General features: G+C 38.9%; 1 protein-coding gene across 1 annotated transcript; it reads right to left on the bottom strand.

The window, feature by feature from the left end:
• Nucleotides 1-598: 598 nt before the first annotated feature.
• LOC117410845 (calpain-2 catalytic subunit-like) lies at nucleotides 599-15,386 on the bottom strand. Its single transcript, XM_034017733.3, has 21 exons — nucleotides 15,112-15,386; nucleotides 14,304-14,373; nucleotides 11,622-11,740; nucleotides 10,806-10,939; nucleotides 10,160-10,328; nucleotides 9,304-9,387; nucleotides 8,349-8,434; nucleotides 7,861-7,935; nucleotides 7,362-7,522; nucleotides 6,681-6,850; nucleotides 6,014-6,025; nucleotides 5,071-5,282; nucleotides 4,693-4,729; nucleotides 4,512-4,577; nucleotides 3,859-3,916; nucleotides 3,446-3,510; nucleotides 2,948-3,016; nucleotides 2,756-2,834; nucleotides 2,095-2,211; nucleotides 1,873-1,931; nucleotides 599-1,374 (listed from the first exon to the last, which is right to left on the bottom strand). The coding sequence occupies exons 1-21, from the start codon at nucleotides 15,346-15,348 to the stop codon at nucleotides 1,351-1,353; spliced, it is 2,103 nt and encodes a 700-aa protein (XP_033873624.2). The 5' UTR covers nucleotides 15,349-15,386; the 3' UTR covers nucleotides 599-1,350.
• Between the last annotated feature and the right edge of the window lie 512 nt (nucleotides 15,387-15,898).

The raw sequence follows: 15,898 nt of genomic DNA, 5'->3' as shown, positions 1-15,898 counted from the left end.
CACATATTTAATTGGTAGAATTACTGCATCCATCTCATTCAAGTTTATTTTGATTCCTGTTTGAAAACGTATTTGTTTGGGTATTTATTTGTAGCTGGATTACATATTAGACACATGCTTGTAAAGCTCGCTGGAATGCTTGAACTAGATATGTGGAGTTTATATTGTATTGTCATTGTATTATTATAATCCAAAAAACAACCCAGCATAAAGCAACCTGTTATCCAATTTCTGGATTCATGTTGTTCCCCCTTCTTTTATAGTGTTATATTTATTTACACAGAACAATACAGAAAAACTCCACCATTTGCTGTTAAATTGTTTGACCCAACTGCTAAATCACAATGGAGTCAGATTATTACTCACCTTAATGCATTTCAAATGATACTGGATATTTTCTTACCAGTTTCCTTTACTGATGTAAAATCATTTAAATTCTAAAATTGCATCTAGAAGCCTTTAGGCAATGCATCAAAGTAAAAGGGAACTTTGACACAAAACAAAGGTAAGCAGTTTTGTTATACTTCCATGCTGATCAACACTCCCTTTCAGTACCCATGCACCAGAAACCACAAAGGTGGAACATGTGGCAATATAGTACAGTTTGAAAAAAGAAAGTAGTTTAATATTGTTTGATGAACACTTTACATAAAGCTTTAGGGTTCGGATCTTTATTCAAAATATAAACCATTACATATTGATAGTGTCAGTCTGTCTTTAATTATCTTCTCTAAAGTATTATTTCTGTTACTGCTACCACAACCCTTAAAGTTTCCCCTAGTAAAAGCATGATAAAGCATAGGCATGCACTGTAGAGAGGTATGGTAAAGCATAATAAAATGTTAAATGATGGTAAATGTATAGTATCAGAAAACTGCAAAAATACCATGGTCAACTTTTATAAGACATGTCACCATGTGTTTTCAAATAGCACATTTAACAGAGATGGGATTTTGCTTTATAATAAAATAAACATTTGGTTAAATGTTACATTTTCTGCAAAAAAAAAAGTCTGCCCGTACACATGTACACTTAATTGCAGTATACAATATATTTATTTCAATAGTAAATTAATTTATGGTACTAGTGAGGTACAGAGACTACAGCCCTTCTCTTTGAATGTTAGGCACCATTGCCAGCTATCAAATAAAAATGCAACATATAATTCAAAAAGCAGAACTGAAAAGCCCTTAAATTCTAAGTATCCCTTTATAAATCTTCTATCGGAGCAGCATAAAAGCAAATCCGTTTGTCTGGTAAGGCACATCTTGAACGAGCTACAGTATCCATGCCACAGCCTTGTGGTGTTTCAGCCAGCAAATCCTTCAACAGGTGGAGCTCTCGGCAGCTTTAAATCATTGTGAAAGTCATCCACTGTGGAGGAAATCAGAAAGAAAGTTACAGACGTTTTAACAGAGCAGGGCTTTACAGCTACAGTAATTCAAGTCAAAAGTTAAGGCAATAACTCCCAGCGTCCTTTCAACTTCCAATCTTTTTCCAGTCTTCCGATCTTTTGTTTTAGAACTTGGATTTCTACTTGAATGTTACAGTTTGTTTTCACCTAATAATTAATCAAAATCAAATAAAAACAATTGTAATCCCTTTTGAGGCTTAAATTCCAACCCCTCCCAACATATAAGCTATTAATTGATATATTTAAGATATTTTATGATTCAAATATTGAGTCAGCAGTGATGGTTCATGTAGATGGACAGAATATTTAGACAGTTTGACTCAGGATCACACTCACTGGTGGACCTGATCTTTATAAAATGTGGGCTTGGTCTTTAGGATTGGTTAGCCAGTAGAACTCAGAGAAGAGGGCTGAGATTCAACCCTAAGAATGACAATGAAACATCTTCTACAACTTACTGTCAATAGTGTAAACTCCACCGATCCACTCTTCTCTGTGTCAATGGATTTAAACAGTTCTGTAGAGAAATAGAAAGGGGAAACTTTGATCAGGATTTCTGAGGTGACTACAAAATAAAAGGTATTTTGAACATCTATTGACTATTTAAAAACGTCTGTTTTTGATACATTCATAAATGGGTGGTTTTAAAGAATTCAATGCTGTAGACTGTGTGAACTTACTAAACATGGTTTCCAAACGAATCAGACACCCAACAAAGTTGTCGAAGTCAACCGTGAGGTTGGCCTCGGAGTAACGTGCAACCACACTCTGGAGCAACACGTTGTTTAAAGTGAACCCTGAAAAATCAAACACATTCACTGTTAGTATACTTTAACACTGAATTTACAAATGGCCCTGGAGGGACACGGGACCATTCCTCCATGATAACAGTCTAATACTGTCAGGTGAAGCTGCATGGAAATGTGCTGGAAACTCCAGAACGAGACAGTTCACTGAGAAACATCTGTGACTTTTGTCTTCCGAGTGTCATGTTGGATTTGAATGAATGTAGGATAAATCCCCTGTCAAAGTTTCCCACAGTAAAAAAAATAGCACAGCAAAAGCAAAGCATAGGTAAGCATTGTAAAGAACAGAGAAGTATTTTAAAGCATATTAATAAACACAGCAAACCTGGTAAATGCATATGTATATTGCATATATTTAACATGCTTTTCCCACGTAAAGCCATGGGAAAAAGCATAGGAAAACCAGAAACATACCATGCAAAAACACTGTGGTAAACTTTGACAAGGGAACACACACAAACCCGCCCTGAAGTGCCATGCAGGTCTGTACCCTCTGCCTGAGCGCTAAACAATCCAGTCCCACACTGTACAGTACCTGCTTCTTCGATGGCCACACGCATCTCATGTGAGCTCATAGTACCGGAGTGATCAACGTCTTTATTCCGGTAGATATTCTGTAAAGAAAGAAAAACTTTTTTAGGAATGACAGACATGCCAGTTGGCATTATGATACTTTGTTTGAAGCGAGTGATAAGAAGCAAAGGTTTAGCAGTATGGTCACACATACCAGATATCCCTCAATTTTGGTCCACAGTATCTTGAACTCCACCATGCCCAACTTCCCAGTTCCATCTTTCTAAGATGAAAGTTAAGGCAATATGACGAATACAGAGAACCCAATAGCTTGTCAAATGGTGGAAGGCCTTATGCTTAAAATGTACAACTTTCTTTTAAGCAGTTTTGTTGGAGAAACTGCAAAAACACTTGTCTAGACTCACGGAATACCTTAAGGGCAAACTGATTGCTCAAGAATGCACAATTTAGACATAATGGAGGCCAATGGATATGTGCCTATTGTAGATGAGGCTCATGAGCCAACAACTGCATTTGAGAAGGTTAAGAAAGGCGGACATGTCAACACTTTCCCATGTTGCCTGCAAACTGTCACCATGAGGATGAAGGCTGTATGCATTGTTAGTTTCTTATTGTAATTGTTCTGAAGGGATACACGACCATTTCAATTTTCTATGGACACATGTAAATAAAATTTTAAATGCAGGGATACATCCAAAAGGTTGACCATGGTCCGACAGGTTTCCAGGCTGAATCCATCTGTCTTAATTTCAGAACCTAAAGGAGAAATTTGAAAAATGTACAACAGTAGATATTTAGGATGGATATCAAGTAATAGGTTTATTATTACATTGTTTAAAATATATACTTTATATATATATTTTTACAGTTAAAACATTTTAAATATTTTAGCCTTGCAAGTACAACACCAACATTTTTAGGGTTTAGGAGAACAAATTGATATCCACTCCAAAGCTCAGTGTGACATACATTTGTACATATGTTAGTAAGTATATACTGTACATCCCCAGTGGAGGGTAAAACGCTGCAGTGTAAAGTGACAGGTAACGACATTACCAGTGTACAGTCTCTCTTAAAAAGTAATAGCCCGAGAATGAAACTTACGCGTTGATACTACTTTGTTCAGTATGTTACGCAGTTCAAATGCTGAAATTTCACTGTCCTGCAATATATAAACACAAAGAGGTTAGACGTTTTTTGATTTCATAAAATAACAGGATCTAGCACAATCATGCAGGGTAACTCCTCTTGTATGAAATTCTCTCACACACAAACTGTGTAATCTATTTCTTGCAAAAAGGTGTAGGACTGACAGCTGTGAGATAACAGTATTCCCTTTCAATCAATATGTTTACATGGCACATCCAATCCTGTTTAAATCTGACTCTGAAAGCAATGGACACGGAGTAATGGGAATTTGGGAATCAAATTGAGTAGAGTTATCTGATTTCTTGTAATCCGATCCGGGGACATGGGTAACTCGTTTCAAGTCGTATTTCTGATTCATGTACACACACTAACAACACACTTCAAACCTCAGCTCAATTCAAAGAAAAATACAGCAGCAGCTGTGAGACATATTTAACAGATGTGCAATGTAAGAATGCTCAGATCCCCTTCAAGGCTGATTGATACAGCAACCCCCCCCCCAGGCAAGTACTGCATTGATGTGGATGGGTTAAACCAATAGGAAACTAGCAAAGGGGAGCAGTTGCCTTGCCCCTAATATCTTTAGGTGATAAACTGCCATTACTAACCTGTCCTGCTAGATTGGAGAAGAGTTTCCTGAACTTGTCATCAATGTCACCTTCAGTAATTTCAACCTGGAAACACGGAAACAAAAAAAAATTTTTGTATTAAAACAACCCTTAAAGCATTTTGTATTTGTGTATTTAACACTCTTTATACAACATGTATACTTTATTAATGTGCTTTTACCTCGTCCAGTTTTGCTTGAACTTCGTTATCCAGCTCCCTGAAAGAAACAAACATTAAAATCAACTTTAAAATGATTTGAATCAACTCTCTCAGAAATCAAGTTCATACTACACCTCTATAGTGTGGAACGGGTTAATGAGCTATACAGAGGGAGAACTGTATCTCTTCAGTGATTTGAAAATAAACATACTAAAGGATGACAGATGAGTTCTGACAAGGCGTCCCCACTGACATTAAATCTGATTTAAAATCAGATATAAACACGAATACCATGCCTTGCAGCAGCACATTCTATTGTTCTGGAATTTCCCAGGTTACAGGACTCAGGCTCTATCAAACTTGTGCCTGCGCTACGTTTCCCAGGACCGTGGTACTCACTGCGTCTCGGCCTGTTTCTCTGAGAAGACACGCAGGCAGAAGTCCCCGTTTTTGTGCGGCTCGAAGGTGGAGGGGACCACGAGGTACTCCCCGGGCGGCAGCTTGAAGCGGCTGCACACCTCCCGCAGGTTGACAAAGTTCTCGGAGCGTGCCTTGGACTGATTCCTCAAGAAGAAGTTTTTGCTCAGGTGCACATTCCTTTTCCCGGCATACTAAACAGTGCATAACATATAACAACAACTATAAGAGACAAAATGGGCTGATTTTCAAAGCCTTTTAATCCTTTAAAAAAAATGTAAGGAGTAAAAATAACAAAGCTAAAAATAAAACACAGCGGGTATGTCATTTAGGTTACGTGAGTTTGTTTATTTCTCATTCTTGTTTTAATACATTTTGAAAAATGTATTAAATTACTCTGAAGTTAAAATATAATAGACACATTTTGGGTTCTGAGCATCCCCTAGTGCAGGAGTCCCCGAATAACCTACAGAAGCGGGAAGTTTGCTGTAAAATGCTACATACTGCTAGAGCTGGAATTACCAATGAAGCCTGAATTACCAATGAAGTACTGTGCCATTAGAAATAACCCAATTGCTTTGTCAGGTGTCATGGTAATTTCAGGGATATTTCTCTTTGTGCTGCGGCCCCCCCTAAAACCATCTTGTTTGAAACCACCTTGTTTGGTTAAATAGCTTACAATCAGATTTAAGCAGGCTAGTTCAATGTATGTATAAAAAGTTTAAACTGAAATCTGAAAACTGCTTGCTTGCTCCAATTTAACTCTCTGTTACACCAATGTTCTCAATACATAATAGTTTGGTTTTGAGTGCGAACATGGATTAGGACAGTGTGCAAACTAGCTGAAACTCATCCTTATACAAAGCAACCAAATCAAACCAAAACAATACTGACATTGTTTTATCTTCTTATTGTTCTTACTTACCTCCTCTGGAACCTGAAAAAACAAAAAAGGAAGAATGTTTATCGGGCGGCATTTACAAAGTTGAGCAATAAGATTTAAGTAACAGAAATATCACAGCATTCCAGGTGATTCGTTTTAGGGTGTAATTGGCCCTATTTTCCACTGTGCTATAACAATGCTATAATTATAGTTCATTCATATTTTCCCTTAACTGTAAGCTAACGTATATTTTTTGGTATATTACATGTCTCTTAGACTGGAATGTTTAATGAAGGAGCATTTTCAACACCTCTTAATAATAGCAAGTGAAAAAACAAGGCCTGTACACTTATACAAACTGGAGCTGGTCTGCCCACATATGACTCATGTAACAGACAAGCTACCTTTGAGAACCTTGCCTTTCAGCTCACTGCACTGATCTGGAAAAACAGGCTTAACAAGGATACACATAAAAATGAATCTGTTCTGTTACACACTTAGGCCATACCTAGAAAACCCTCTGTGTGTTTGTGTAAGTGTGTAAGTGTTTGTGAGTGAGTGTGTGAGTCTGTGTGTATATGGTTGTGTGTGTTTCAGTGAGTTGTGAGTTAATCTGGTTGTGTGTGGGTGTATGTAGTTTTGTGTTTGTGTGAGTGTATCTGGTTGTGTGTTTGTGTGTGTGTGAGCATATGGGCGTCAGTGTGCGTACCTCATAGATGGCGAAGCCAATGGTGTGCATGTCCTCTCCCATCTTCCTAAACTTCCTGCGGTTCTTCTGTATCAGACCCACCAGGACGGTGCAGCCGTCCTCCCCATCATCGGGGTCATCGTCCACATCCTCCAGCTTGAGCACAAACTGGGGGTTAGACCAGAACGTGTCTGGAGAGAGAGACAGTACAACTGGGCAACAGCTATGCAGACGTGTACATTAAACATTAACAAATGGGATCTTTTCACTAAAGAATGTTTTTTCACCTTTGAAGTAATTGTAGCTGACAAACTAGTTCCATAAAATGTCTCCGCCATGCACATGTATTCATTCTACAGGTCTCAGTTGTGCAGTTTTGAAAGAAACACACATTATAGCAAAGAAAACGCTGTTTAGATACCATGCTTTTTGACCATTTAACCTGTAGGATGGTACTGTCCCCACCCTTTTCATTGACTTATTTCCTGTCAATAGCCAATCAGCTGCTTCTCCCTATTGACTGACATGCTTTCAGTGCAAACAGATGACCCAAGAATAATTGGGAGCTTCCCTTGACTTAAAGTAATACCAGATATCAGGTTTTAAAATGAGCTACAGTTACTTTACGTACTAAACAACATTGTTAGACTGCGAGATGTGTTGAGAGCGCTGATCGAGCAGGCTGGATGACTCTGCCCCTACCTGAGTAGTTCCTGCAGCCCCCAGCAGTGGAGCCGCTCCTCCAGTTCCCCTCATACTTGGACAACTCCCACTTATTGTACTCATCACTGGTCAGGACATCAGGGGTCAGGTTACAGATCTCCACTCGGGAGTAGTGTCTCAGGAAATCAGAGAAGGACATCCTGGAAATGGTTTAATTGAACCAATTAAACCTCCACCCAGACAGAAGTAGTTAATTACCCGTATATCATTTTACCAGTTAAACCTGGAGTGGAATGGCCCACCAGAAACATGATTAGACACCCGTTCGTAAGCTTTATTACAGCAGTGAGGACACTTTACATAAATACGTATGCTTAGCTGAAGAGTCTAGAAACTTGCATAAAGCATTAAAACTATGGGTGGTTACTCTAACATACAGGAACCACAATACGACTGATTTATAGTATAGTCTCACAATGTAAAAGAATGTTTTTTTTGTTTGTTTGTTTTTAAATGTCACATCAATAACATGTTTTACCAAAATTCACCGTCTTCCGATTTGTTGCTCAGTCTTGTCCTGTTGGCTTCGCTGGTGGAGCTCCACTCTTGAGAACTGCAAAAGACAGCATCCGAGTTGTGAGAGCAGACTGCCTATTGTCTGGTCTGTTTTAAAGAGGCATTATCAAGGTCTGAATATTGGGTTGGTAGGGAGGGCGTTAAATGTGAGAATGTGGCCACATGGTATAAAAAGGGAAAAAATGCTTTGTTTAAAAGGTTGGTGTTGAGGTGAGTGTTGGAAGTAGTGAAGGCGAATGCACTCCTTCACACCCAGCCTACGTCTTATTGTTTTGTGTAACCCTTTAATTTTGGCCCTAGTGCCCTGTTTGTTTGTTTGTGGGTTTTTGTTAATAAAGAGCTTTAAAGTGCAGCTCTTGTGTCCGAGTCTCTCTCTGCCGGTAACGAGCCTTGCCAGTGGCGCTACCCTGTCACAATATCATATGGTATTATCATGTGACAGTGACTTACTTGTCACTCCAGGGTCCAGTCCACTCTACCTGACCCCACGGGTTACGGATCCTGATCAGCTTTTCCTGCTGACCTTGATATTCCACCTGTCCAAGTAAAACACACGGGCACAAAACACAGAAAACCCTGTAAATACTGTACTGTAAGTGTAATACTGAAAGAGAAGACATTTAATGGGTTTAAATTAATTGTAATGCAATAGAAAATCTTTCCTGAACGGAGATAATGGACTCTAGCTATCCTGTTCTGGTGTTTGAACAGGTTAAAGAATTTCAGCTGTAACTGATATTCTCAATATTGTTTTGGACTAAAAGAAGGTTGTCAGAGCCGTCGACCTGAATAAAATAAAAACATGCTTAATTAAAAACATGCTTAATTAAAAGCAGCAGGTTTCCTTAAGGCATAAGCAAGGCTGTTTTTTCTGAGAACTTTTTTTTGTATTCCCTTCCAACATACCCGTCCAATCATCCTTTCAAACCTCATGCTCTGATGAACACTTCGTATAAGCTTGTATGTCTTATTTTGAAAAGTGAACACCTTAGAAACAAAGAGTAAGTAGTGTTTCATCAGTGATGTGTTAACTGAATCCAAAATAAACATCACTCCATATTTGCTCCATTCACTGAAAACATTGGTAAACATGGCTCTTTTAGTCCAGGTTTTTGTTCCAACCATGTTCTGTATATGGCTGCACGGCGGGCTTACAGAGTGAAAAAAAAAGCAGAAAAGTTTTGAAGGATGCGAGTGCTCATCTTCGTCTCTCCCGAGTTAGTTCGGGGGTTGCAGCAGTGATAATTGCTTAAATAATTAATAATTGTTAAAAAAAAAAAAAAAAAAAAATGAAGCCATTAAACCTCCATCAAGGCCCTAAAAGACCCTCCAGTATCGGAATGGCCCAGCCGTGATTTACTGTATTACCACATCATATTTTTTTCTTTTTGAACATCAAACTCACCTCGTCAGCTGCAGTGATTGAGTAGGCGTGCCCCTTCACCAGCTTCTGTGATGTCACGGCTTCTGTTTCTGCTGAGCTTGTGATCTAACACAGCAAAGCAAAAACAACATTTTAATCGTGAAACGGCATGCTGCCATTTTTACATTTTTGGTCATGGTCCGCAAAAAAAAACAAAAAAAACCCAAAAAACAAAACTTAAAAACCCAAGGTGGTCCTGTACCTTTGAAAAAAAGGTTTTGTGTTTTTTGTATTAATTTAGCTTTTTCTATAATTGTAAGACTTTCTTTACCTCCAGTTTCAGTGAGTAATTTATGCTATGTGAGACGCAGTAAAGTTACAAATTGAACTTTCTTTAACCCCTTAAGGTACACAAGGAATTGAGCGGTTGTTCAAACGGTTTATTTTTAAAAAACATTTGAGAGTGACTCAAGCATCACAAGGAAACTGACCATTTGGATGACCAGATCCAACCTGTCAGTACAACCCTGTTTTGTGTACCTCACTGCAGAAATAAGAAAGTTTAGTATCATTTTTTGGGGCACATATATCCCTTGTACCTTAAAAGGTTACAAAAATAATGGTACAGTTACAGTATTTGACCAGCACCATATGAATATTTAAAAAATCCCATTAGAATCAAATGTGGAAAATGAATAATAGTTTCACTATTTGTATTGTTTGCACATGCTTTGCTCCCATTAATGGTCATCTTGGTGGAACTGCAAGCTGAACCTTACCTTACCTTACCGTCAGTTTGAAGTTACTAAAACAACATTTGGTATGTTTACAAACGACAGCACAGTATAATTGATAAGGAAGTAGTCAATGATGGACTAGTAGAGGGTAACATACTTACATCTATGGAGCAGCCCAGGAGAGACCCTCTCCTCAGAGCTTTCTGGATGATCTTGAAGAGCTGGGGGTGAGGCTTCTTGAGATCATGATTCTCCGCAATGCCTCCAGTGAAGTCCTCAAACCCTTCAGTAGTGCTCCCACCCGACAGAGCCTCGTAAGAGCTGTTTACTCTGAAGCAAGGGACAGGGTTAGCGTCTCGCTGAACTGAAATCTTATACAAAGACTCTCGAGCAGGGGACTTCATAAATAAACCACCACACACTGCCAGCTTAACTCTCTCAGGCCCCATGGGACCTCGATGGAACCTTACAGGACTCCTAGGTCCCAGTCTGCAGCGGTGCCTTCTAGAGGCAATCTCAGTACAATTCACCAAGTAAAAAGGCTGTGAATGCAAGAGCTCCTTTTTATGTGGTGTTTGTAGTGTTGGGTCGTGGGCTTCAAGCCAAAATATAGAACCTTATTTTGAAGCAAGGGCAAAGGTAGGCATGAACCAATTGTAGTGGCATGAGACTAGCAACAAACAAGTACAGAAAGGAGATGTTAAATTAGTTACAACAGTTTATAACCTGCCATAGGTATTTTTATTATCTATTAAGTCTAAGCAGGTGAGCAGGTAAGCAGGTGAGCGGAGGTAAGGCTCTCCTTACTTGGCGTAGGCCTTCTCCAGCAGAGCGCTCCAGAACTCTGACCCCTCGGCTGAGTGGACAAACAACAGCTTTCCATTCCTTGTGGGCAGCCTGTCATCAATGACCACGTCAACCCACTCTCCATACTGCCAGAACTGCAACAGGAAAAACAGTACCTTGTGAATAACTTGTACAGGTCACAGGCACTATTAGAACAGGTCATCCATATTAACAAAAGAGGAAGATTTTAGCAGAGGGTATATTTTATTATAATTTGGGTCATAGCATTCTACTTACTATAACGTAACAGTATGCTTTGATAGCCCAGGCCAGTAAATACTGTAGATGTGTGTTTAATATCTTGTTATTTCCTGAACTACGGAAGGGCTTGTAGAATTTTGCAGAACTAAAGGCTCTTAATTCTGAAGGTTTTCTGCATGGTGGATTTCCTGGTCACTGACACTGGGTTAGGAGGCAGTGCTCTTCTGTATTATCGATCAGCTCATCCCTTACGGTTTATTTTCTCAGCACTTTGAATTTTCATTCTGCCAGCAGGTGTTTCCATTATCAGCTATAAAAAATCTGCACAGACGAGGGAAATTTTAATTCAGAAAGTATGATATTTTTAAGCTTTGAGTCGTTTTTTGGGGGGCCAATACAATGCTCACCTTATATATAATACGGACCAAACATATTTCATTCCCCCCAAAGATCTCTAATGAATGAAAACTACCCTATATTCTGCTCATCAAACTGGTGAAATTAAATAAACCTGCTTTTTCATCGCTTCATTTTTTTTCTGTGGTCCCCAGTAAGGTTTTATGGTAGCCTCCTGACCTGGAAGTGAAAGATTCCGGCGTAGTTCTCTTTGAAGCTTTGTCCGCTGGGAACGACTCGAGCCAAAACATCCTCATTGAGGGTCAGAGAGGCGATGGCAGCCAGGAGCCAGCAGTCCCCTGATCGAAAAAAACAAGAAACATTTTTAACAACTGCAAACCTTAATGGCTTTGGGGCTTAGCACAACACAAAGTATCTGCAATTCAAATGAAACACTTTGTTTTTCTTAGTGCATGAAATTTTCATGATTTTAAATACAAATTGAATCGGAGTTGAATACAAATTGAATATGGAGCTGAATACGAGTTGAATACAAATTTAATGAGTTGAATATGAATTGAATATGAGTTGAATATGAGTTTAATATGAATTGAATACGAGTTGAATACGAGTTGAATACAAATTGAATACGAGTTGAATACAAACTGAATACGAGATGAATACAAATTGAATACGAGTTGAATACAAATTGAATACGAGTTGAATACAAATTGAATACGAGTTGAATACAAATTGAATATGTGCTAGTAAATGTACCAGTGATGCCTGACACCATCTAGAAAGTAATTGGTATTCATCTGCATAATTTGTCATTCAGGTTGAAACAAGTGAAGAGCAGGTGTTGGTTAGCTATTTTCTCCTCTACATAAACATGTACATCAAAATATTCATCAAGTGCATGTCTAATCCCACACCTCTGCACATGAAATCCTAACATAAAATATTATTTCTTCATAAAATACTTTGAACTGTGGACTAGAAATAGTTTGTTGTTATTTTCACTTTATGTGGAACTCCTTTTCAGTTGTTACAAAGCTCGTGCTGGGACTTGTTTGTTTGTTGAACAATTATGCTAATTAACTGTGTAGCTCCTTATTCTTGGTGTATGCCCAGTGTGTCATCACATGGAATTTCCCTTCATTGTTCAGAACAAGAAAGTTCAGTATTTTAACACAGCACTCCTAGGCTGCACTGTGGAGGAGGACTGTGTTTCCAGCAGTATGTATTTACACTGGTTATGAGGAAAGCTGAAGAATAGAATCAGTGTAATGTGTGATATCCATCTGATGGTGGTGATTAGAAGTCTTCCTCACTTCATGCATGACATCCTTGGAAGCAATGAATCTTTGTGACTTAGCCCTGCATTCCGAGAGATATTTCCTTTTGCTGCCATGAGAAATGTGCCAACAAACACACTGAAGAAATATAGCAGCTTCTTTTTATAGTAAGAGTTCACTGGTCAAAGGCAGTTTTGTACTGGTATGATCCACAGTAGCATGTGATTTCCTGATTTGCATGCAGAATTTTGCATGGAATTGATGCAAACACCAAATGATGATGACATCCCCCACTCACGCACCCGAAACCCTAACATATAATATTAATTTATCTCAAAGTTATTGTACTGACAAACCCTGTTGGGCAAAGCTGAGGTAAACGGACTGAATGCACCTGAATTTTCATGACTTGAAAATAGTAATGCAATTGAGCCACTAGGGAAATTACTGCACAATGAATGCAACGATCATTAGGCCCAAACTCTGGCCATTCATTATACTGTCATATTTACAGCTGAATTTTAAATTGCCAAAGATATCCCACTCATTGTCATTACTATCCTGAGAGACGATTATTTGGGTGTCTGTTTACTATATGTTACTATTGTATGTGTTATCCATGGTACTCTTCTAAATCAGAAAGAAGCCCAAGTTGCATTGGAGTTTTTTTTACAGTACATTCCCCAAAGGTATTTTTGGCTGCAGGGACCGAAGCTTCCTCACACCTTTGGAAGCTGCTTGACACTGTCATTCAAGAAGGCAAACAGGACATCTTGGATACGGTTGCTATGCAGAAGAATGTAATCTACAAGCTGTTCTAACTCAGGATACACAAAACAAATGAAGGGGGGGAAATATATGGTAAGCAGGACCTAATACTTTAATAGTACATAGCACAAAGTAGAAATCAGCACTACAAAGTGCCATAATGCAAACATTGCTTATAACAAACATATGAATAAAGCAAGTAAAGGAAGGCTTTAACTCAGTGCTATTCATTCTTGAGTTTTGCAAGTGTTTGTAAGGTCTGAGACAATGATTGAACCAGCGACCCTGTAGAGCCAGTGTTACCCATCAGACTTAAAGAGCAGTGCACTGCTACTTGTCATGTTTATATACCTATCATTTACAGCTTTAAAGGTTTTTGAGTGTAAATTGCACTAAAACATTTTGTAACGAAGATTTGTCCCCTTTATATATTTGAGGTCTGTAAGTGAATCCAGTGTACCTTGGGTTTTTAAAACGGGCAGTCTTTACACTGGAGTCTTTGTGTGCTGTTTAAATAAAACAGCATCACGGCTGCAGACTCTGGTAAACAGAATTAGCTGAAACAAGGCTGTTATTCAGAAAACCTGCTTCATGAAACAAATTCATTCTATGTAACTTAAAAACTGATCCAAGTCTCTACTACTTTTTCACCCTTGGTATCCCCGCAAAAACTAGCATCAGGAAAAAGTGCAGTCATAGACAAAGAACCCCTACCAACTGAGCAACGACAAGCAGCCGTCTGTCAGACCTGCTGTCTTGCCTTTTTGTGAAACTTGCATCACTATAATAACTTTTTATATATTATAGAGCACAGGTATTACTATTTTTTCTCCAACTTCTCTCTGGTGAAACTTACCCAGAGCCCCTTGGCAGATATCGGTTCTGGAGGCACCCCCCACAATAAACTGTGGACTGGAACACAACTCCTGGAAAACAAAAGACCTGGGTGTTTACGATTGTACAGGACCTGGGTACTTACGATTGTGCACATACTGTATCTAAGACCTGGGTGTTTATGATTGTACACATACTGTATCTAAGCCCTGGGTGCTTACGATTGTACACATAGTGTATCTCCAGATCTACTATGGGGAGCATGAGTCTGACGTAATTATATCACTCCTGCAGTGTGCACAATAGGTGGGTGCAAATCATGGTGATCTACATGTTCAGCATACTTTAAATCTGTATTTACAACCATGCAGGTGCAAAGCCTTACTTTCCCTTTAATGTTGTCATGGTATACCATAGTAGCATAACAAAAGTGTAGCACAGTGACACACACACAGGGGTAAATAATGACCATTTTTTTTGGTCCCTAACAACCTAAATTGAACATCCTGCTTGAAGACAAATTATAGTAGTTTATTGAAGGACAGCATACGCATGCACCCCCGCCCTCCGAATGATAAATTCGTTTTCTTTTTTTAAATGCCTATTTTTTGCACACATGCATTGACAGCTTCCTTGAAAACGCTACATGCTCCACTGTTTAGTCGTAGAAGGATACACCATGTGATGGACACAAACAGAAATGTTATGCGAGGTCACATACGCTCAATATATCGATGAAGTTGCGCACTGCAAGCACTTAGCTAAATGCAGCACCATTACAGTTACACCACCCAAAACACAACAAAACACCCAAAACAATTCGACCTTACCGTGGGTCTTTTCCAGCTAACACCGTGTGTTTTAGAGGAATTTGGCCCCAATTCATCAAATCCCAGAGAAGACGCCAAAGCAGGGAACGTTTCATCTGTAAAGAGTTTACCAGCCTGGAGACATTCATTTCTTAAACAATCGAAGTCCTGGTTCATATATTTAACTGCATTTCCGTTTGTGCCTACCCCGGCTGCCCTTGCCCTGTCACGTTGAAGTTTAGATGCAACCCCAGACATGGTTCTTCTGGAATATGCCGCACTATACCTTCTCTCGCTTCACTCGCTGATGCTTCTCTGCCTCTGTTTGCAAAGGTGTAACACCTGTAGATTTGAAAGGGATGGTCACTGACAAAGGCGTGTGGAAGCAGTGCCGTGTTAAATTCTGGTTGGTTCTGGGATTTTGACAATATTCCCATTATGGTACGATTATCACCACCCATATATTTATAACTGGTCATATCAATCATGCCTTTCCGTTTGTTCGGATTCTCTTTATGAAGTTTTGTTAGGGGGGTGGAGGGGGGTTGTTTTAAAGATGCTGTTTAACGGTTAAGTAATCATTCTCTGTGTTTCTTTACTTTTTTTTTTTTACAACGGACCTTGTAAAGCAAACTGACAAAACAAATTCATACTTTAGAAAAAGAAGACAATTGTTAAAAGCATCTCCGCCTCTATTTACTGTATTTTTATTCCACAGACAGGGAGAATGGAGCGTGCCAGATTTTGTCCGCTTGATATGTGAATTGCAACGTTCTGTTTAAACCGGTTTAATTGAGTTTTAAATCTG

Source organism: Acipenser ruthenus, chromosome 6, assembly GCF_902713425.1.
Source record: "Acipenser ruthenus chromosome 6, fAciRut3.2 maternal haplotype, whole genome shotgun sequence".
NCBI lineage: Eukaryota > Metazoa > Chordata > Actinopteri > Acipenseriformes > Acipenseridae > Acipenser > Acipenser ruthenus.
The sequence above is the reverse complement of the archived record's forward strand: the minus strand, read 5'-3'. Positions and strand labels throughout refer to the sequence as shown.